This window comes from Liolophura sinensis, chromosome 7, assembly GCF_032854445.1.
Source record: "Liolophura sinensis isolate JHLJ2023 chromosome 7, CUHK_Ljap_v2, whole genome shotgun sequence".
Classification (NCBI taxonomy): Eukaryota; Metazoa; Mollusca; class Polyplacophora; order Chitonida; family Chitonidae; genus Liolophura; species Liolophura sinensis.
Window position 1 is genome coordinate 22,673,422 of NC_088301.1, and position 24,274 is coordinate 22,697,695.

At 36.4% G+C, this 24,274-nt stretch overlaps 1 protein-coding gene across 1 annotated transcript in view; it reads right to left on the minus strand.

The window, feature by feature from the left end:
- Window positions 1-20,944, minus strand: part of LOC135471825 (tyrosine-protein kinase SRK2-like) — a 39,512-nt gene extending 18,568 nt beyond the window's left edge. Inside the window, exons 1-3 of the mRNA XM_064751193.1 lie at window positions 20,831-20,944; window positions 5,379-5,674; window positions 62-161 (exon numbers count right to left, since the gene is read on the minus strand). Of these exons, the coding sequence (XP_064607263.1) occupies window positions 62-161; window positions 5,379-5,583 (305 nt within the window). The 5' untranslated portion in view covers window positions 5,584-5,674; window positions 20,831-20,944. The remainder of the gene's footprint in view (window positions 1-61; window positions 162-5,378; window positions 5,675-20,830) is intronic.
- Window positions 20,945-24,274: the final 3,330 nt, after the last annotated feature.

Genomic DNA, 24,274 nt, shown 5'->3' on the forward strand with positions numbered 1-24,274 from the left:
GACATATACACTGAAAGTGGTAGGCCTAAATCTTTTACCATAGCACTAAAAAAAATTGTACCTGTCTCCGATGACTTCCATGCGGTCTCCTTTCTTAAACGACAAATCATCATCTGAGCGTGCCTCGTAATCATATATGGCCTTCACTATCATCCTCCTCCCTGAAACAAACAAACAACAATTTATTCATTTCCATTGCTGTCTTAATGTCTCACACACTCAAGAATTTTACACCTATACCTCTGCAGCTAATTTTACGGGTCGAGTAAACTGGAGTGCCCAGCATAATCCAATGACCTCTGGCAAGTTAGTGATGAACTTTCCTACATGTGACAAAACAAATATGCATACCGTATCAATAATGGAATACAAATGGTCTTCTGAATGAACCTGTGAAGCGTCATCTGCTTATCCACTAATTCCCTGTACAAAGCCAGGTTTAGACCTGCATCTCAGGTGTCAGGCGAGTGAAAAGCAAACACCTTTAGAGCCACTGCCAACTTTGTCACAGCTGAATAATGTATCTTGAATATTAAAGCATGAAAAGAATTCATATTTATTTGTTTATTTATTTGATAGTTGTTTAATAACACCATGCATACTCAAGAATTGTTTACTTTTAGGATAGCAGTCAGTTTCATAGCTGGAAAAAACCAGAGTGCTTGAGATAGTCACTACCCTTTATACATATAGGTGGATGGTGCATGTATAGTAGTCTACAGAGCCCAGGTATTCGAAACTGTATTAACTTATACTGGTATTAAGTCATATTTTATATTTAAGATTTTAGCAAAATTTAGCCTCCAATGCACCTGTTCAAATCAGAGTATAAGAGTGCACATTTAGTAAATATTTAATATACTATTTCACAATTATTTCTGGGCCAAGTACAAAAGTAAAAACACAGCTTAAAGTTAAATCTGGTACTACATCTTATAACAGCTTTGAACAAGCTGGCGCTGTAAACTTCATGCAAGACCAAACAAGAGTAAAGTTCTGCTTATTGCCACCTACTTGCAAGTCCCTAAGAAAAAATACAAGTATGGGAATCTAGAAACTTCTCTGTCCAAGAATGGCATTGGATGACCAAGGCCTTGTGTGACCTAATGATGTACATGTAGCCAATGACAGAATTAATCCAGAATTAATTAAATGTGGTTCATAAAGCATATCTATCCTTTAAAGAATTAATAAAGCACCCAATGCTTTTACTGACAAACTCCCACAGTGAAGCTTAGCTAGGTCAGTCACTGAAATTTAGCGTACATGGTGTATGTGTATAAATACCTTCTTCTATTAAAGAGTTATTGATAACTTAAACCTGATGAGATGAACCATGCATGTACATATATGCATGTATGACTAGGGTTTTAAATTGTACTTTCAGTCAATTATATAAATATTAACGACTTTTCAGTCATACGAAGGCGACAAATTAGGCGTCTGTACATATACTGTGTCTTCTTGCGGCAGGGCTAGTCCATGTGGCCAAAGTGGTGCAGCCAGTGAAGTACCATGCTGAAGACACCAGACATGACACCCCACCCAGTTACATTATACTGACACTGAGCCAACCAGTCCTGTTTCCTTGCTCTAATCTCTTAGTGCTGAGCGGCCAAGTGTGGATGAATGATGCAAGAAAATACATTGCTTTAATGCTTTAATATCACAAACCAAATTCATTTATTTACTTCTAATTATTACAAATGCGGTTTTGTTAATGGCACTAACAGAACACATTTCACTTCCAGTTTACTGGAGGATCTGATTATTCAGACCACAAACCCAAACTGGTGAAGGAGCTAGTATATGTACAATAGTGGGATGAGCCAATCTGACAGCCTGCCTGGTGAAAACCCAAGATAAAGCCAAATTGTGGTCAAATAAACTGTTTGAACAGCAAATACTTTAATACAAACTGTAAATACCAAGTTGTACAATAAATTAGCCAGCTTAAACATGTGTACCTAAATGGAAGACTAAATAGCCACTAATCTGATTAATTTAGAGTGAGTGAGTGCTTGGGGTTTAACGTCGTACTCAACAATTTTTCAGTCATATGACGACGAAGGAAACGTGTAATGTGCCTCCTTGTTGCAGGACGGATTTCCACCGCTCTTTTATTTAGTGCTGCTTCACTGAGACGACTTACCGAAGGCAAGTAAGCCGCCCCGCCCGAGCCATTATACTGATACGGGTCAACCAGTCGTTGCACTATCCCCTTCATGCTGAACGCCAAGAGAGGAAGTTACAACTTCCTCTTTTAAAGTCTTAGGTGTGACTCGATCAAGGATTGATCCTGGATCTACCGGTCCCGAAGCGGACGCTCTACCAACGGTGCTATCCGGGCCGGTGATTAATTTAGAGCAACTTCATGTAACTGAGCTATCAGGAACAATAACAATAAACATACACATCTGCATGTAATAGGGTTGGCATCTACTATATCATTCAAAACTCTGATAAATCAGGCTGACAAGACTTTTACCAACTACATGCAAGTATTATAATTCAACATTGTTAACTGTAGAGCAAGATTCCAAGAATAGTGTGATGCTTGAAGCTTCCATGTAATTCCTTTATAATACACAACATCTATTTAAAGTCTGGCATATAACAAGGAAACTTGTATGTATAAACAGAATTACACTTTAATACTGAATTTCTGACAGAGGGAAATATAACTATGCGGAGACTAGCAAAGCTACTGTCTCAGATAAGATTTGAACTCCCGAATCCAGGCATGTCTACCTCACTGTTCTATCTACATATACCCAGCTGGATGGGAATGGCTCATCAGATGTCAAAGACCAACACGTGCCATGAATATTAACTACACACCTACACCTAAAACCTTTCTGAGGTATAATTGTTTTTTTAAATATTAGCCCAATCAGTGTTTTGAAAGCAACTGTCATTACCCTCGGGCAATACATCTTTAAATACTCATGTACAGTATTCCCTCATGGCGATAATGGAACTACACTTAAACCCTGTTATGATTTATGTCAGCTCCAGAAGCTATATGTTTAGGTGTATAAAGTAGACTGGACATTTTATTAACACTTATTTTCTTAGACTCTATATACCTAATAGACTGAAAAACAAGACTAAGATTTACGGTTGGATGAGAGGAGGCTGAGCACAGATTAAACCATGCACAATCTAGTAAACCACATCAGGTTCCTCATGATTAAATGCATTACCACCACACTCAAAAACACACAGCTTTTATACAATCAAATTTCCCATGACCCAGACTTCAACGCAAATCAACTTGAAACTGTGTACACAAAGATTGTTATTCAATCCAGGCATGTACTAGATGTTTAAACTGACAACCAGGAAGTACATGTGCATGTATACATGTATAGATCTACATAAATATATAGTGTAAATACATTAGTACATGTATATGACTGTATGTTTATAATTATTTACACAGTGTGTAGAGCTGAAAATGGTCTCTTTGATGGTGGAGTAGCTAGATACAGATATATTTACAGCACATGCCATCTTTTTTCCTGTTGTAATCAATCAGTCATTACAGTACCCATGGTCTATGAAAGTTCTTTGTTTTTCTCCGGGTTATGGTGAATTTGATAATTTGTTTCTCCAAAATTATAATATGTGCAACACAGTCTAGCCCGTGATCACTGATGATATCCTGTCTCTCCTAGCAGCAATGTTGTGGTAGTCTTTCACAATCATGGTCTATTCTACATGTATAGGTACAGTTCACTTCATCTCACCAAGCCTCACCACTATCATCTCACCACTAGTATAAAATTACACAGCAATTCTTCAACCTCTCGCATCACTGCAAGATGTTTAATTATTCAAGCATATTCTGAAGACATTATTCTGTGATGATTGATAAAATTATGCTTTTTCTAAAGTTGGCCAACCCCACCAATGTAGTTTTGTTTCCAAAATCAACTTAAAATGTGCATGAATTAACTGCACTTGAAGTTGCTCTATCATGTGCGAAAAGCTTGAGGAATTAGGGTAGATCTAAATTTACTGAAAAATGGTAGGTTTCCTGTAATGCTCCACTTAAACCAACTTGCATGTAATCTAACAAGGACATAAATGCACATATAAATATAGGCTTTTTTACAAGCATTTGCTTGGACTGTACAAGAAAACATATTTTGATTGTTGCTGATAGAAATTACTGTGGTGTGAAAATGATCAGCAAAAAAGTCACAATCGTTTCTTGTCAAAGGTAACAAACCTCTGTAACACAGATTTTTTGTTACATTTGACAAAAAACAAGGGTGGCTTTGTTGCTGATCATGCTATGACAGTGTAACTGGAGATGTTTATATGTGCACATCCATGCCTCAGTTGATGTCTTATCTCTGGCCAATCATGTTGCTTCAAACTTCAATCTTTCAGACAATAGCGGAAGTTGGCTTTGTTTTTGGGTCCAATGCATTTGTTTTATCTGGACATTAGATAGTTCCAGGCCATAACCAACTTAAACAATGCCACAATTTGAAAGGCATGAAATTTGATCAGATTTTGCTTGGGATGTAAACATAATCATTTATATTTTATGCAAGAACTATTTTCAATACAGACCTAATTCTAATAACTGTTTTCTACTCTTTATTAATGTGATAAGGGCAACAAAAATCAACATGTATGGCCTCTCAACAAGAACATTCTGCGCTGAAAAGTTCCTTTTCTAACAAAAGATCATTTTTTTAATTTATTTATTCAAATATTTGTACGTGGGAAAGTCTGCCAGCAACCTGCGGATGGTTGTGGGTTCCCCCCGGGTACTGCCCGGTTTCTTCCCACCATAATGCTGGCCGTTGACGTATAAATGAAATATTCTTGAGTACGGCGTAAATCACCAATAAAATAAATAAATCAAATAAATATTCAACTTTTGTTTTATGCAAGGCTCAAGAATTTTCAAATATACGATGGTCTCCAAATTTATGGTAAGAGGGAACCAGAGTGGCTAGAGTTAACCATTGACTTTAGTGAGTCATTGGCAAATTCTTTGACAAATTCGGATAGTTGTCACATTGGTGGAAGTCAAGTAGTCTTGAGCAAACTTCATGCAATAGCACAAAAAAAAAAAAAAAACTACAAAAATCCCATCCAAAAATGGCATGGAATAAATACAAATCAGGTATAACCTAACAACTGAAAAGCAAACACCTTAACCACTGGTCAACTACATGTACTTCCTAAGATTTTTTTCAAGAAATTAATTTCTTTCCATTTTAGGCCAGCAATAGGTAGACAGAGAAAATGTTTTAAAGCACATATATTTACAACAAAAAATCTATTTTATGGCCAGATACAACAAATCACTGACACAAATTTGACTTTAGCTGAGAACAAAACAAAATGCTTACTTGAATCGGTACTTGGCAAGGCCGGCAGTGGGCGCACCAAACTATCAGTATGAGATGGGCTTGAGCCGGGATTGACATCTTGAAGACGTATACCGACATCTTCCACCCCAGCAGCCCCGTTGCGGTCAATGTCCCGTATGGAGGGTGGAGACTTCTTGATGTTCGAGTCCCGCCGCTCTAGGCACTTACAGAACGTGTTACCCATGGCTACACTTCAGCCTGGACACTCACACAAAGGTCAACACAAACATCGGGACATCTAGGAACCAATCAGAAAGCTGCTCATGATTCATCACCTGCAAATGAGGCACAAAGCAGATTGTTATTCAAGGTAATTTACTGTGACTTCAAATCACTTTCAAATTTGTCTCTTATCACTTATAAGAGATAAATACATATAATATGTACATATACATGTACATGTATGTATGTATGTATACCTATGTGCACGTGCAACTACACCTATCAAGTACTGAAGGCAGACTGAATCCTAACCTTATATGGGAGTTTCAAATTCGAACTCTTTTACCGTTGAAGGTAGGAAAAAGTGTCGTGACCTGTCCAAAATGTCAGGCCACTAATTTTGACCCTACTCACTGTAACATGGGCATCTGTAAAAAGTGTCATGAAAAGTAATTTAGAGTAGACGATGAAAGAAAATTGAGAATCTGACTGTTTTGTGAACTAAACGAATGAGGTGTCATTAGGGCATCTGGAAAAGGGTGAGACAGGTGATCAGTAAATCAATTTCAACAAGGTTGCCTAACATTTTTCACCATTTACATGGCACCGTAGGACTGTTTTTTAACCTCTGATGACAACTCGAACTCCCCTATTCTCATCCGACAACATGTACAAGGATATGTTTACAGTTACATGTCAGCTCATTTCTGTGAAATACTGCATTGCCAGAATAAAAATAACTATCTGAATATTCAATTTTTTTTAGGGCAAATAATTCAGGTAATAAAATCTATTAAGCAGTATAAGATATAAATGCTTAATCTTCTGTCAGACACAGACATCTACCTTACTTATCATTTATAGAATCAATTTTTTTTATGCTTCTTCACAAGGATCCCGATCAAGAATCTCTGATATAGGCTAATATTTTGGGATTCTAGTTTCACGCTTTAAAAATGATCTGTGGTTCATAACAATTATACCCTAATGGGTTCACACCTGTTTTACAAATTAATATTAGACTGAAAAGTTTGATTAATATAGATTAACAGCTGGTAAATGATTTATTTATTTGATTGTTGTTTACCACAATACTAAAGAATTTTGCACTTAAATTTATGTAATGCCAATTTGACACACATGTGTGAATAATCAACTTCTCCATCTAATAGTGGAAGATTTATTTATTTATTCCATTTGTGTTTTACGACGTACGCAAGAATATTTCATGTATACAACGACAGCCAGCATTATATTGTGAAAGGAAATGAGACAGAGCCAGGGGGAAACCCACTACTATCTGCAGGTTAACGTTGCTGGGAATGAGCTGGACTTGAACTGGTGACGGCACTGGTGATACTGGTGGAAAAAAAGTGGTTTTCAGTCAATGTTAGACTGAACATACCGCCAAATGATTCACAAATTCTGTTCCCAAGGTCTGGATTGAACGCAGAGCTCATCTGTTCTATTATAGTGACTGAAATAAACAAGTCTTACACGCTGGATCTTCAAACATTTGGCCACGAACCCTCACTATATACTATATCATAGTACATGTATCATTTGGGAATCTGGCTGCAGTAATCGACAACATAAAGTAATAGGAGTTTGAGTCTCACTCCAGCCAGGGATTTTCCTGTATAATTACCTTAATTTGTCAATATAGGAAATCATGTCTATATGATGCATATATCCTCATGATGACTGTAATTAACTTTGATAGTATCCCATTTGCATGTATGTATATATAAATATATGAAATCGAAAAATTCTCTACTCACTATATACACACACATGTACATGTACAGCGTGTACAAAAGGTGACTGTTGTAAAATGTACGGTACACATGTGTCAAATACTACCAGTAATGTATCGGCAACATAAACCTATCCTACATGACCGTGCATGTAAAGGATATCACAGTATTTATTACCAAGGCTATTCATGCATACATCACTACTGTAAATCTTCAACCTTTTCAACCACTAAAGTCCTTTTTTCAGTGAAATTTATGCATACAACTATCATGAAAATGACGCTAAAAATGATATGTTTGTGTCATTGCAAATTGTTTCTCTATGTCCCGCAGTTCTCTCAGAATGGTTCGAATTATCGGTTGAAGAGGCAGCTGAAAAAGTTGAAGACTTAGGGTTGTGTTTTCTACACATAATGTACACAAGCATTATTACTAAGTACATGTCAGCCATACTAGAGCTTACCAACTGGTACTGATTTTATTCAGAACAAAAATAAAACAGATAACTGAGATCTGATCGCGAGGCAGGATATTTTTTAATACCCCTAGGTGGCGCTAGTGTGAAGCAGGACCCAGAGCTATTGTTACCTCAAGAATGTATTGTATCAGTTTATATTGTAACGTCATACTGTCTTTAATGTGATCTGGATAAGCTCGGGGAAAGGAACATTTCACGTCAATTAACTGGCGTATCGGTCCTGCCCCTGAGAGCAATGGGGCAAAGGTCCCCATTGCATTTTTCATGAGACTGATCAAGGTTATAAAGCATATGTAGGACAGCACTCGATATAAAAGTCAGAGGGCAAGAGAACACAATGATTATGAAATACAAAGTGACAGTGTAATTCTAAAACCTTTCCGCATGTTTGCAAAGGTGTCTATATTCAGGCATTTTCTGAGAGCATTATCCTGTGTAGGCTGAAACAATTACCGGTTTATTAATTTTTGTGAGGCTTGGATACTGACCTCCCTGACCAGTGTATCCAAAATCAAATTAAAAAGGTACATGTAGATAAATCATATCGAAACTTACTATTTCATATTCAAAACTTTAAAGTACGGTTGACAATAAAATATTCCAAATCACAACTTGTGGTCAATTAACTGTTGATAATTTGCAAACACAAACCTCAAAGGATTATGTATCATTAGTTACAGGGTTACTCAGTGATAAGATACGTAAATATATGGTGTCCGTAATTCTCATATTTGGCGAGGTATCAACCGAGCCATATATGAAGGTTACTGACACCATATATTTCAGTATCCCATCACTGAGTAACTATGTAATGAATTTATCCTGCAAAGATCCATCAATTCAGTGCAAAGGACCAATGTATAGGTGAATTGATTCAGCGATGTGACCATTGCATTCACAGCCCAACAAATGGAGATAACCTACTCAGAAGATACTTGATGTCGTCTGCAGGGCTCGAGAATTCATATATCTGTTCCCTAGATGACCACTGTAAAAGCAGAGTATTTTGTCTGATGTGGGATAAAGAAATGTGCATGTATGCATTTAATAAAATTCACACTGCCAAACAATTCTAAACGTATACCCATAATGCACCTAGAATAGTATTCATGCCTTAAACGTCTGTCAGAATTAATTCACCTGTTGCACTTTAAAAGCCGCAATTAGAAAACCCCTCATAGATTATCATGATAACTGACTATTTTACAATTATGGGTAAATCATGTCAAGTACATGTACATGTCTGATGGTCACATGTATGATGGTCTGCTAAACAGACATGAAATCCTACATGTATGTTAGTTTCATTAAAATTATTAGGGTCCATTATTAGTGTCATTTTTCAAATATAATGTGATCTGATACCGTAATAGCTATGAAGCTGAAAATTGGTCAGTAGATAGATCAACTACAGATCTTCTCTTTTGACTTCATTTTTATTCATAGTCAGCTTGTAAAGTTGCAATATCTCCAAAACCGGTAAAGCCAGAAAAACCAAACTTGGAATTTCTAATAACGAACATATAAAGTATCTTTTAACGTTTTAAGTTGCTTGCCCAGTCACATGATTTAGCAGCCATTTTGAATTTTATTGGTAAGTTTACACCACATTTTTCTGTAAAACGGCTAATAATCTTAGATGAAATTTCATTTGCAAGTTTTATGTGGATTGCCATACCTATATTGTAAAAAAAACTTTTTGTTTGGTGTGCAAGTTGTGCTGTAACTGGCCAATGAAATTGTAGGTCGTCTAAATACTGCTTAAAATGATTAAATAACCACGCTGCTTAGTACTGCTTTATGTCAAGATTACAAATCTGTAAGAATTATTTTTGTGCTTGGTATAGTTTTCAGGTTATGACCAAAAAACCATCAAAAGTATGAAGTATGACGTAAAACCCCCCAGTGTACATACATTCAAAAATTGATAAAACCTCCCCTTCAAATAACGCGAAAGTTTCGATGAAACTTGTTCACTGTAGAGTGTTGGCTACAGGGCATGCATTCTAATTCTGTTTGGCAACAGGAGCAGTAGATTAAAGGGACAATCTCTGTATACATGCACCTAAGACTTTAAAAGAGGAAATTGTAACTTCCTTGCTTGGCGTTCAGCATGAAGGGGATAGTGCAACGACTGGTTGACCCGTACCAGTATAATGGCTCTGGCGGGGCACCTTACTTGCCTTTGGTAAGTCGTCTCAACAAGGAGGTGCATTACACACACCCTAAGGATTCCTTCGTCGTCGTATGACTAAAAAATTGTTGAGCACGAAGTTTAACCCCAAGCAATCACTCACTCTCTATACATGTGGTCCAGCACTGCCATTTGACAGCAACGTTTTTTCTGCTTTTCTGTCTTTCACCATAGCCCCAATGAACATTGCCTCTAGCAGTCAATGGTTCAAATCCAGTTCATTCCTGCCAATCTTTGTTCCCTTTTTTTCCTTCAATTATCTTGAAATTATTAGACCCCAGACTACCAGTCCTAGCAGCCTGGGGTTCAAATCCATTTTTTTTTTGGTTTTTGGTTACATAATATTCAGCAGTCTCAGTAATAAGTCACAAATCAAATATTGTTAATTAACATAATCCAGAATGACAAATGACATGGACCGTATAAAAGCTGGTGCATGTTAATGTTGTAATCTTACTGTAATTAAATGAAGCAGGATGGTGATTACCAATTTTACCAAATTCATTTCCGATATAAGAATGGACACTATGGTTCATTTGTGGGATTTGTAGAAAATCGTTTAAACATCTTCATCTCAAGAACCACTGAACGGATTGTTCTAAAATCTGATATGCCGGTAGACTCATCCTAGCTTTAATAATTTTGAAAAAAGCATTGATTTCTGGTAAAAACCGTGGAAGCTCGCTGGTTGAACTTTTGACATCACCCCTTGTTTAGAAATTTCAAATTTTTAAACATATTCTGGTGTATTTTGGGCTGCTCATTCTGAATCTGCTTTTATTTTTTTACCTATCTTTGTAACTTTTTGAGATATAGTCAAAAAACTAGTTTAGTTACATAATTTTTAATTGACATTAACTCAAAAGCTATTGGAGCTAGAAATCTGAAATTTGCAAATTGTAGTCCTTTTCTGTGAAGTGCATGTTGATTTTAGCCATGATCAATAGTTTTCTCACTAGAAACGTTTAAATGACACCACCGTTTTTTCAGAAGTACGTATTTCAGCCCACTGCTTTAAGATTGATTTAGATGGCAACTGAACTGATACATGTCTTCTAACTGGCTGATTTCTACTGCACTGTCCTTGATTTTCAGAAGTGACTGTTGGTTTAGACATATTTATGTTGTCTGCTATATGACAGAATACAGCGATAACTATGACAACGAACGACATGGACCCGACTGAAACTGCTTTGCAGTTCTGGTTATTATTAATTTTCTCCAGTCCTTATATTTCTAAACATCCATCATTTTAAAGAAATCCCCTTTAACCATGTAGAATGATAGCTATAAAAGATAGAATGAAAGGACTTGTATGTACCAAATTGTAGCCAATGATCTGGTCTTTCATCTTTCATCTTTCAGGTACATGTAAGCTGTGTATGTCAACAGATTTGAACTACGATCAAAAATTTTCGTACAGTTTTTTAAATGATGTTAACCTTTACTTGTGGAGTGAATGCCTGGTTTCTGGTTGTTGCAAAAAATCTTTATACCTACTTTCAAATGTGTTAGTCACAATAACCTACTCAGACGTTTCAGTTAGCTGAAATGTATATGTACGAAGGCCACATACATGTATGTATTTATTCAAATGCTGAAAAAGACTGTTTTTACAGGTGTAACACTGTGAGGGTAGGTATAGATAAAGTATTCTCCCATCAACAGCACTGTTCACTGTATTCATTAAAAATGAGTTATTAAATGTGCATAAATAAACACATTAAAATTCGTTAAAGCTATAGTTACTCCTCATGACATTCAGATACCGTATCTACGTGCATTCAAGTTGTTTATTTCTCTTTATAGCATTATAAATTGCATGCATACAAGAAGAGATAGAAATTAATAAAGAGTCTCTCAGAGACAATGTATCCAGTTTATTGAGTTCTAGTCCCCAAAAATCTCACACACACCACACATCATAACTAATAATACCAGGGTATATAACATTTCCAGAGGCAAAATCATTTTACGACACAGTTTGACAATTATTTCAACAAAGCCTACACATATATTTATATAAAGTGCATGTAAAATACGCAAAACAAATCCAAGCCTATACAGAAAAAAAATCATAGTATGTAAATAGCTATCTTAACATATACATTGTGCTTTCATCTACCATGTCTACATGTATATAACAACGGACCAGGAAGTGAAAATCTGTGTCAATCAACATGATCACCTTATTTCTAATTCAATACCCATGGAACGCTGAGTATATTACATGTAGATAGGACATGGGACACAGCCCAGGCAGGCCAGGTACTGATTATCCAATGTATGCTTTGATACCGCTGGCAGAAACAATGCACACATTCATCACATGGAAGGATTTTACATCTGCACAATGTATGCGCCAGAGTTATTCCAACTTGTATGCGAAGAAGAAACACCTGGCAATATGTGAAAGCCTGTAAAACCACTGACCACCATATGAAAGTTTTCTCCTCTCACCTTTTGAAACAATTTATAACTATCTTAACAATATCTGTTCATACCCTATTTCTTCTAATTTTTGGGACACATGGTCTGCTTGTTTTAGCCAACATGTATGTAATTTAAGCAGAAATATTGAGTTTCCTTTTTCTCACATGGTTAGACCATCTAGTGAACAACATACTGGTACTCACATCTTTCCTTTTCCAAAAGGCTTGTAAAGAAATATAAGATTCTACTTTCAACACTGCTAATATCGGTCCCAAATTTCGGTCCCAAAGAATTAGGGTAATTTTTACTGCTTAATTAAAATCGCAATAGTTTGAAGTCATCTCTTCCCGCATCACTGTGGACATGAATCTTTCAGGCTGTCAATTTTCTATTTCCATCACATGCATTCAAAATGACATCATTTTTAATTAACTCCATAAAAGTTCTGACTCACAACTTATATAATCTCAAGTGGACAGGGAAAGTATACTAGTCTAAAAGATAGTATTATCCTCAATCTGTGGGCCTTTGATACAGAGGCCATATGAAAGTCATGTACATATACTGTATGTATGGCATATTTAACTTATCTTCAAAATTTTTTTTTAAAAATGTTAAATTCTTCAAAACAATAATGTGGTTATTGGGTAACCACACATTAAAGTTAAAAATATAATGATACAAGTATCTTATTGATGATTCACACTACAATAACACATATATACAGTATCAGAATGATCAAACCATGCAATTTGGGTTTACAGCAATTACATGTACTTGTGCATATTAAAAATTCCACTGTTTTGGGACAACATACACTGCACATACATTTAAATGTTTGAGTGTAAACCTCCTGCACAAATACCGACGTACAATGTGTACATCCTTATCAGATAAGATAGTATCATACATATACATGTAGCAATCATCATCATCACAATGTCCTATATTCAATCATGAACGTAAATCACATATTATTTTAATAGAAGCCTTTTACTTCCACAAGCTAGTCTCTCTTTATGGAGTAACATACACACATTCTTCTTTTTATTAATTTTATTTATTTACTTGATGGTTGCTCAAAAAGTTTTTAAAACTTCTATAAAGGCAATCATTGTCATGGATGAAGGAAACTGAAGTGTATGGAGTAAACCTCTGACTTTTAGCAAGCTACTTATACATTTTCTAAAAGGTACGATGTAACATGAAGATATGCACTGCAGCACACATCTTGTTTATTTAATTTTATTTGACAGGTGTTTTATGCCGTACTCAAGAATATTTCACTTATATGACGGCTGCCTGCATTATGGTGGGAAGAAACTGGGCCGACCCTGGGCCAAACACACGACCATCCGCAGGTTGCTGACAGACCTTCCCACTTACGGCAGGGGAGGAAGCCAGCATAAGCTGGACTTGAACTCCCAGCGACCAGCAGCACACCATAGTACTAGTGGAAAGTGATCTTCATCATTACACTGGTTGCAAAAATGATCATGCGCATGAGTGTCGGTTACGGTCATGGACCCATAAGAAAAGGGGGTGGGTGGGTAGGGGGTCACACCCCGACCTAACCTGACATGCCTTAAATTTTAACAGCAGACAGGAAAATTGTAAGTGCAGCTTAACTTTGGCTCTTTATTTCTTTCAACCCCCTCATTGATAATCTGTATTCAGTAACACTGTGTACATGTACATGTATGTTGTACATTGTACATGTACTTACATGTTCTATTATCACTACGCCGACATACACCTACATGTACATGTACAATTTGACTGAAGCTTTCACCCACAAATTTTCCTTTTTATAACTTGCACAGCATCAACAGAACAGTGATTTATAGCTGGTGAAAAAAAAATGTGTGCAGAACGATTTTAAAAAATACTCTAGATTTACTTGGTGTGAATGTGCACTGCCATAGTACAGCAAGGTGATTAGTTCATGTCACATTATATGAATTAATTCGCCCCATGATTAATATTCTGCAAGTTCATATGCATATACATGCAGTAATGATAGTTCAACTGGATTTAAAAGTGCAGATTGACACAAGCAATCCTCACCTGTGTGCATTCTTTCCTGTCCAATATCAGAGGGTGTAGCCCCAAGCTGGCATAGATTTGCTCATGCAATGTGAACATATTACACCCCTACAAGGAAGTTCACACAATACCCTGGGTTACCTGTCTGGTAACTTGACCTAAAATTTTGTACCGGGCTAACATACTTATCTTTCCTTAGGACTAGAGATCCTAGGAGGGCAACTGTTGTTAGATTTGTTTCTTAGGAGCGATACATGTACAAGTACTGTAAATCTTCAACTTTTTCAAGCCCTTTTTTCAGTGGAAATTAGGCATACAATCATTATGAAAATGGCACTAAACTGATATGTTTGTGTCTAAAGATGTAATCTTCATAAAACTGTGCAAATTATTTCTCTACACCACAGACCTGTCAGAATGGTTTAGAATATTGATTGCAGAGGCAGTTTTATAAAAGCTAAGATGAAGAACATGTATCCTACAGAAAAAATACAAGTTTCAACTAAAAGTACTTTATTTGACCTAAAGCTTAGCATATTTCAAATGGAACATTAGGCTTAATTCTGATTGACTGATTCACCTAATATGGCACCACTTAAGATGTTTTATAAAGTTTGATTGATTTCTTATCAGAAAAAGGAGTGACATTTTAAGGACTTTTAAGAAAAGTGCATTTTTATATACAAAGCTTTAAGTAAAGTACAGTAATATTTTATGATTCATTAGTATAGATCTACAAATTTTAGCAAATTTTTAGGGCTAACATGGTATATATAAAGCCTGTCAAAGCTGCTATTTCTCCTGTGTACACTGTGATTGTGGATGATCCAGGGCATGCGTGAGGATAAAGGGTTGGGTATACAGCTGGGCTTAGCTCTACACATCCACACAAAAATGTGCTTGATTGTATGTATGCAAAGCATGCAATCCAAATTCAGTTTAATCTACAAACATTTCAAATAACACGAATAAATATAATCTATACACTCCCTGTGCCTGACATATATGGTTGGTTATGCTGTAATACTTGGTTACTACATGTTTTGTACACTTGAATGTATGTACCTGTGTATTTTGATACCATACCCATTTATCTAAAAGATAAGCTGCAAATCCCTGACATACACGGTTTCCGAGAGAGACACTTTTGCATACGACTTCCTCACTACGAAAGTGTTTCACTTAGATTCTTAATTTTCTCTTCTTCAAGTGAAGAAATTTATTGTGTTTTAAACAAAATTCATTGAAAACCTTCTTTGGGTTCTCACGAACCGAAGTAATGCATGCCAAAATGCAAATTCTCCAGTAATATGCATGATATATGAATCTGACAATTCAGACCTGATATCAGTAAAAGTGCAGACCACCAAACTATGCATGATTTGGATGACAATTTGCTTCCAAATATGATTTTTTAAAACATTTTGTACGGGAAATAAAATGCAATTTTTTTTTCTTGTACCATAAAAAGGCTGTCATCATACATGTGTATTTTATTCATTTACTTTCATGAATTTGCTCATTATGCCCAAAAAAAACCTTTGTGTATTTTGAAACTAAAAACACCTAAACCGTAAATTTGGGCCAAGAAATCCTTATTCACTGATCAAATCAAATTTTCTCTATTTTCCAAGAATACCACAATTGCCGTTCAGACAATATCACACTTCCAACTGGTTAAAACAATTCTAAAATTTAAAAAAAAAAAAAAGAGCTGTAAAGCAACCTGTACCATAAATTTTTGGAACTTTATTACCAGTTTTGAATGGTCATGCATGCTCATACAAGGCTGGTATTTTCCAAAAGTAATTATTTGGGCTATTCTAAAATACACTTAGGAGCAAAACTTTTATTGGATTTGCACATACTGATGTTTTGTCAGAAGTTTAATTGCAGTGATCAACTGTAAACTTTCAACATTATTCTGTTGAAAATTTAATTATAACAAGTTTTACACACCTTATAAATGCATATATGATTACCACCACATCGAGGCCTGTTACTTGGACACTTGGATATTTGGACCGTTTGGATAGAAGTACCTGCTCTAAATATCCCAGAGGGGCTCTGCAGCACTATACATACATATAGATATGTATAGGTGCCAACATAATGTTCCACATACCAGCCTGCTAAAAAAACAAATTGACAGTGAAACATGACTGAAACAATGTGCTGTTAAAAACAATGCTATACTCACTCTAAGCAAAGAAATAGGAAGAAAAAAAAATTGTAAAACATTCATGACTGTTCAACACATTATGCAAACTTTTGAACAGATCTGATTTCTTTTCTTCAAAAAAGAAAATACATCGACAATACAAATTTAGCCAACAGTAAGATTCCGTTTGGCATTTTAGAAATGGCTGACTACATGTAGTACGCTTTACTTTAAAGCCTTACAATTCATTCCCCATATGGAGTGCAAAAAACAAGGATTTAGCAGCAAAACTGCCATTTTTTCCAAAAAGTTATCAAAAAAGTGTTACCTGTGCTCCCTGAGTATAGTTTAAATGCTAATCTTCCCAATGGTGACCAGACAGCAACATGTCCAAAATGATGGTTAATAATCCCCGTAAACGGTAAGCGTTGAAACACAACAACCATATGGTGATTTCACAACTCTCATTGTCCACCAGACTCTAAGGAATTACCATTTCTGCTTTCATCAGATCTAAAAATAGCTCTGATGGAAATGGGGGAATCCCCTAATGATACAGCTATGCGGAGGCGAGAGCTGCTTATGATCAATGCCAAATATTGATTTTTTTTAGCGCAGACGAGGCAAAAGCAAAATTATCCCCCTCGAACGATGAACAATGAAGAATGAAGCAAGCTACAGCCCTGCTGCCATCACCCAGTTTCTGGTGGTACATGTATGAATTAAGAGCTAACTTGGTACTGAGCTTATGCACATGCAAAAGTATTCTTCATAATCAAATGTATTCACTAATTGTTCAAGTATTCATACATCAAATGGACAATAAATGAAGTTTAACCACAACTGAATATCCATCTGATGTACTTCTATCTGAAGCAATCTGATACCACATGACAAATGTCCAATACACAAATAATGTAAATACATACTTATGTGTCCATAATGTACAATGTAAATGTATCTATTTACATTTAGGTTCCTAAATTGTTCGGCATGCAAATTAATCAAGATGTATTTAAACAAACATGATGATATAACTTGGACAAAAATATGATGGCTTACCAATATAAGTTTAGATTTCACACAAATTCCTTTTCTTTGACAGACTCTATACATGTACATGTAAATCTGAATTTATTTCATTCCAAGCACCCTTCTGTGCAGAAGATGAGGTTGCCAGTGGCCTCTCATGTAAATGCAGATTCTCTTGTGTAATATTTAATAAAATTGACTTTTCTGTATACAACCAACGACTACTGTATATACACTAAAACCCGGCCCTTCAGAAGCACATTAAGGCCTTGAAATGATACTGCTGATGTTAACACTTACGTTATACTGATAAGAAATTAATCAAACTCCATGAAAAGTGGCCCCTATAACGTAGATAATTCAATTAGAATCAACCAGATTGTGTCACTTGAAAAAGTTAAATTTTAGGTGAAGTACAGTAATCCAAGACTGAAGGCATCAAGGGAGATGTAATGTTCAGAAAAAAAGCCTGACTACACAACAGGTGTTCACGTACATATTATACATGACAAAAGTGCCAGGCCATACACATGAACATCATTTATTTATTGTATAAATTTCATTTTTATTGAAATATATGCTGGGCCCAGGAAAATCCACCACCATTCACATGGTGCTGGAAGACCTTTCCATGCATGGCTGGATAGGAAGGCAGCATGAGCTGGAGCTGAACTAATAGCAACCGCAATTGTGAGAGGCTGCTGGGTCATTGTGCCTCACTGGCACACTAACCACCTCGACCACGTTGGCCCCCTAATATGTGTCTATTAAGACAGATTAGTAACCACACCTTAAAATCTAAGCGGGTTTCCCCCAGACTCCGCTCGGTTTCCTTCCACCCTAAAGGTGGCCGTAGCCGTAGAAGTGAAATATTCTTGGGTACGGCTCAAAACACCAATCAAATAAATAAATAAATCAAATTAAAATCTAAGTTCAAAGAGATGGCGCCATGAAAGATACATGTACCCAGGATGGATGTGACATACAAATATATCAAAGATGTGAAAGACAAACATTTTTAATAGACTGTGCAAACAGCCACATGAGCATAGTCAACAACTTATTACAAGTCCCTACAAGAGGTGAACGCTGGGAAAGCACAAATTTTCTGAAGTACCTTCAACCACAAAGTCCTATGCTATCAAAGCTGAGTACGAATTAAACAAAAGGAAATCAAAAAATATTTAGATGTTGTTACTCATGTATGTTAAAAGTATTTATTGCATTACCTATCACTACAGAATGGACACAGGTAAAAGTAAACAGACTGAACAGGTGGCAATTCTATTCACCTGTCATTTGGGACAGGTGACGGCTTCTGAAACATGTCTGGCCCAAGCACTGTGTCTCAGTACAATTGTGAGTTGGTTATGTCTAAGAGCTAAATATTGTGACATGATTGTGCATATTTCTGTCTCCGCGTTATTGTGCCAACTTCGTCTCGTTATTGTAAAAGGCTTGTCTCAATGTTATTGTGACATGATTGTGTCTCAGTATTATGACGCTACAGTTGTGCCTCTGTGTAACTGATTTATTAAGAATTGTGTCAGTGTTACTATATTATGACGTTCTCAGTACTTATACTAAGTGATGATTGTGACTCAGTCTTACAGTGCTATGATTGTGACTCAGTCTTACAGTGCTATGATTGTGTCTCGGTATTACTGTGCTATGATTGTGACTCAGTCTTACAATGCTATGATTGTGACTCAGTCTTACAATGCTATGATTGTGTCTCGGTATTACTGTGCTATGATTGTGACTCAGTCTTACAGTGCTATGATTGTGACTCAGTCTTACAGTGCTATGATTGTGTCTCGATAATACTGTGCTATGATTGTGACTCAGTCTTACAGTGCTATGATTGTGTCTCGGTATTACTGTGCTATGATTGTGACTCAGTCTTACAATGCTATGATTGTGACTCAGTCTTACAGTGCTATGATTGTGTCTCGGTATTACTGTGCTATGACTGTGACTCAGTCTTACAGTGCTATGATTGTGACTCAGTCTTACAGTGCTATGATTGTGTCTCGGTATTACTGTGCTATGATTGTGTCTCTGTCTTACTGTACTCTGATTGTCTCAGTCTTACAGTGCTATGACTGTGTCTCTGTATTACTGTGATATGATTGTGTCTCAGTATTACTGTGCTCTGTGTCTCAGTATTACTGTGCTCTGTGTCTCAGTATTACTGTGCTCTGATTGTGTCTCAGTCTTATGACTGTGTCTTAGTATTACAGTGCTATGATTGTGTCTCAGTCTTATGACTGTGTCTTAGTATTACAGTGCTATGATTGTCTCAGAACCATTGTGCTATGATTCTCTATCATTGTTTTTGAGTCATGATTGTGTTTCAGTTCTATATTAAACTTCAGTTCTAGTTTAGTTTAATGACACTGGAAAATTGTCTCATTTTGTCTTTTTGGTCTCAAATTTCTGTCTTCTTCCCTATCTTACTCAAATTAAATATATTACTTGTACCCATAAGGTGCAAGGCATCTCTGAATATGTTCATGGTGACCAATATAAAATTTACACAATACTCAATAGCACATTATTTACATATAGCTCTGCTCACTCCACCTGATAGTAAATCTCTAACAACATTTTCTTGGTTTGGCCAAAAAAAGGCACTAAAGATTCAAAGTATATGTGTTTAGCTGCTTTATTCCCCTGAGTGAACCAATTTGAAAACTAGATGACAATATCTTAACCTAAACTTTTGCTTTCATATTTTGCCTGTGTCTTTTGTGTGTTAATGAAGCTAGAACAGGCTTCTGGACGGCACAGTCATTCTCATTCTTAGACTCTGTCAGTGCTACCGCACTGTACAGTGTACTACATGTCTACGGTATGTAGCTTTAATATAACGATAAATACTGGATACATTGGCCAAAACCAGTTCCAGTGTTCATGAATAAGAGAATTTGGACTTGGTACAGACACGAGTGTTGTAATTCAGCAAGCTGGACTGTAGAAATACACAATCCATATGTACTGAGCCATTAGTTGCCTCTGCATCTCTGTCAGTGTCAGCCATCGGCAACCGAATCAGCTGATCGCAGACGATTCCACGCGGACGACGTCAATAGCTAGAAACCCCATGCGAATCAACAAACTCGGAAAGCTCTAATTTTCCAGAAATGTCGCGCAAAATGTCCTTACCTGTACAGGTCTAGTTTCGAAGCCGCCTCTCTCTCTGGACGTTTCAGCTGCTCTTTGTGTTTCCTCAGGAAAACAGACGGTCTGACAGCCTTTACATCTGCCCCCTATTCAAAGACCAGGAAGTGGTTGCAAGAATTTTTTCAGACAGCCCAAAATCTCGCGATAACCTGCGTGAATTCCTGGAATAAATTACACTCGTACCTTTCCTTGAAACTTCATCCTTGCCTGGCGTCAAACGGCGGGGAAACGTAAACTGTGAATGTGCCAACGGTCACCCAGTACAACTCTACAGCGCAGCACTGAGAGTATTATTCACTGGGTTTGACATAGATAAATGTGTCTCAAAATGTGTACAGTTCTTCAGGCGCGAATGTTTTTGTTATTTAGAGTTAATTTTCAAGCCTTCGTTTTTTTTCTATAAATGTATCTACTATAGACTATAAAGGCTATAAATCATATAGACTAGCCCAATTCTAGGGTTAGCCTTAACAGTGTATATTTAGACCAACACCAGGTACATACAGGTAATTTGATTCGATCGTCACCACTCGGCGAAGATTCTAGAGATATAGGGCTGTATTCTTGACGGACACTTAAAGCTAAACATACATGTAGGTTTAAACATTATTCTTTTTTCATTAAAAAAATCATATTGTCCAATTTCTTATTTCATTAAAAAAACCCATATCTTTCAATTTTTTTTTAGGAAAAGTGTGTAAACGATTTTAATTAAAATATGGAATAAGTAGTAATAGTCAACCGAAACTGGATGTAGATCTTCGCCAGATCCGATTGGCACGTCAATAATTTTTCCGCTTTTTCCTCAATTGGTTAACGCCCAGTCTAGGTTCAGCACATGGTCGGGTTACTTCCCTTGACTTAGTCGGATATGAAGAATTACATGTAGCTTACATTTATGCAATATGTACTGATCTCTACTGCCTTGTTTGTAGGTTTCTATTGTTATTTGAGCTATTTCTCCAAAAGAGTACGCGCGACCGCATATCTCCTTGGTCATCTTAGAGGTAAATACCTAAAAAGCAAGATATAGTTTGCTATAAATGTAGTAAATGAAATGAACGCACGTCTGTTTTTCAATTTTTTTTTTAAATTGTAGAGAAGATATTACATTTTGTCATATAAACACCATACACATGTAAAACCAGTGATATGTTTTATAAAAAAAATAATGTTTTAAATAAATATAACCACTACATGCTTCCCTATAAAGTTAAACAGAATTTGACGCATGCAGTCATGAAATCTCCTTTGTGGGGTTTTGTGGATGGCCACAATGTACTAGTAGGGCCTATATACATATAGCGTTTATTAATATTCTTGTATATGATATCTCACTGAATTATGTAATTGAAAGAACATTTTTAAACATTTTATTCCTATTTATATTTACTTATTTGATTGGGGTAATTTTGTTCTCTTGCCTCGGCTGACAAACACCTCCATGTGTACATTTATATTGAGGTGCAAATGATATGACAGTTTTGTGTAAAGTTAACTGTTAATTGCGATACTCTCTAATAATAATCTTTGTAATCTAGACGAATGACTTTTAATTTGGACTCTGCCAGACAAAAATAAACTAAGAAGTAAAGGCTTGCTTTGCAGTAAAATGCCTCTGATATATGCCGCTAAAACGAATGTGCCCACCCTCAACTTCTTGAAGACGAGATGCCAAGAGGTATGAAATGCAAGGTTATGTTTTTTGCCTATCTTGTCATATATGCTTTTTATAGGATAAAGAATGAACAGGTGCGTTAAAGTATGGCTTAGGAGGGGCACGTCTATAAGGAAAGATGAAGATATTTGTAAGATAAACTGGCTTTACTGAACCCCATTTTTATTTTTACGGGGCAAAGTTTATTTGATTTACTCAGAGATATTCATTTCCCTCTGAATAGGAGCGATGAAGGTATAATGAAATGCCGAAGTAAAGAGTCACAACGAAGCTATTTATTTATTTATTTCATTGTTGTTTGACGACCTACTGAAAAATTCCTTCTTGGAGTGCCCATGGAAAACCGCCGATCTTTGGCAAGATGGTGACGCTTTCTCACATGTGGTGTAAAGAGCATGCTACGATGACCATCTGGTAATGATTAGGTAAATGACATTAAATCCTGCCTCTTGCCACTTTACTTCACTTATGGCTTAATTGTAAATCTTTATATAAATGCTAAAAACAGTAACAACTCAGAGTGTATCTAACACCAGAGCAGAAACAGAATTAGGTAAAATGAAAAATCCAGTTTTATAGTCGTTACTGGTCAAAAATAAATGGAATGATGTCTTGGTGTCACAACAAATAAACACATTTCATGTTAACACAAAGTATAGGCCGATATGTAAATCATCATTGAAACTTTGATAATTAAAACATGACACAAAGACAGCTTTGCAACCATGGAAGCCCAGATGCGATAATTACTGCAGGGTTCTGGGTAGAGAAAAGCATAAGAATTAAGACTTACAGGCCCTAACTGGACTTGACAAACCAACATCTCAGGAGAGCAGCATTCTAGAATCCAAGAGGCATTCCGGACCAACGACAAGGCAGCATCGTCCAGAACGCGACAAACCAGTACCTCAGGAACACGACAAACCAGCAGATCGGAAACTTGATAAACCCGTATCTCAGGAACAAACATGACCCACAATGCAGCATCTCATGACTAGTAACACGATAAACCAGCATCTCAGCAACGAAAACTGCAAACCAGTATCTCAGTGAGAAATACTGATGCCAAACCAAACTAACATCTCAGGAACAAACACGGCGAACCAATATCTCAGGAACACGACAAACCAGTATCTCAATCCAGAACACGACAAACCGACATGCATCTCAGAAACACAACAAACCAAAAAGCAGCACCCGACATGTTACCAGAAACAATATAGTTTAGGCACTGGTAATGGGAGATAACTCTGGCCGTCATTGGTCTCTTGGGGCTTGATGACAATGACCTGGCTGACATTCGCGGTTTCCTTCCACCATAATGCTGGCAGCAGTCGAATAAGTGAAATATTCTTGAGTACGTCGTAAAACACCAATCAAATATATAAATAAATTTTGCATCATGCAGACAACAAACTTTCTGTTAAATTTAATAAACGTTAAATGTAAAAACTGATCCCATGTTAAAGCGGAACTGACACAGCTGTAAAATCCTTCCAGTGAAACTTTGTGGCTGAAACGGGTTTAAAGATGCATGAATTTACCAGATGGCCATACTGATGACGCATAAAGTGCAATACGCAGTAGGATATCACATAAGCTAGGGGAAAAGACAGCTTCCACGTTCTTGAAAGTTTTAAAAATGTCATGTATATACTGGCGTGAATACCAAAGATGTTTTCATGTGTATACTCTTTAGGGAGTAAGCATGGTTATTGATTTAGAATTTAATGTGGCTTTCAATTTTT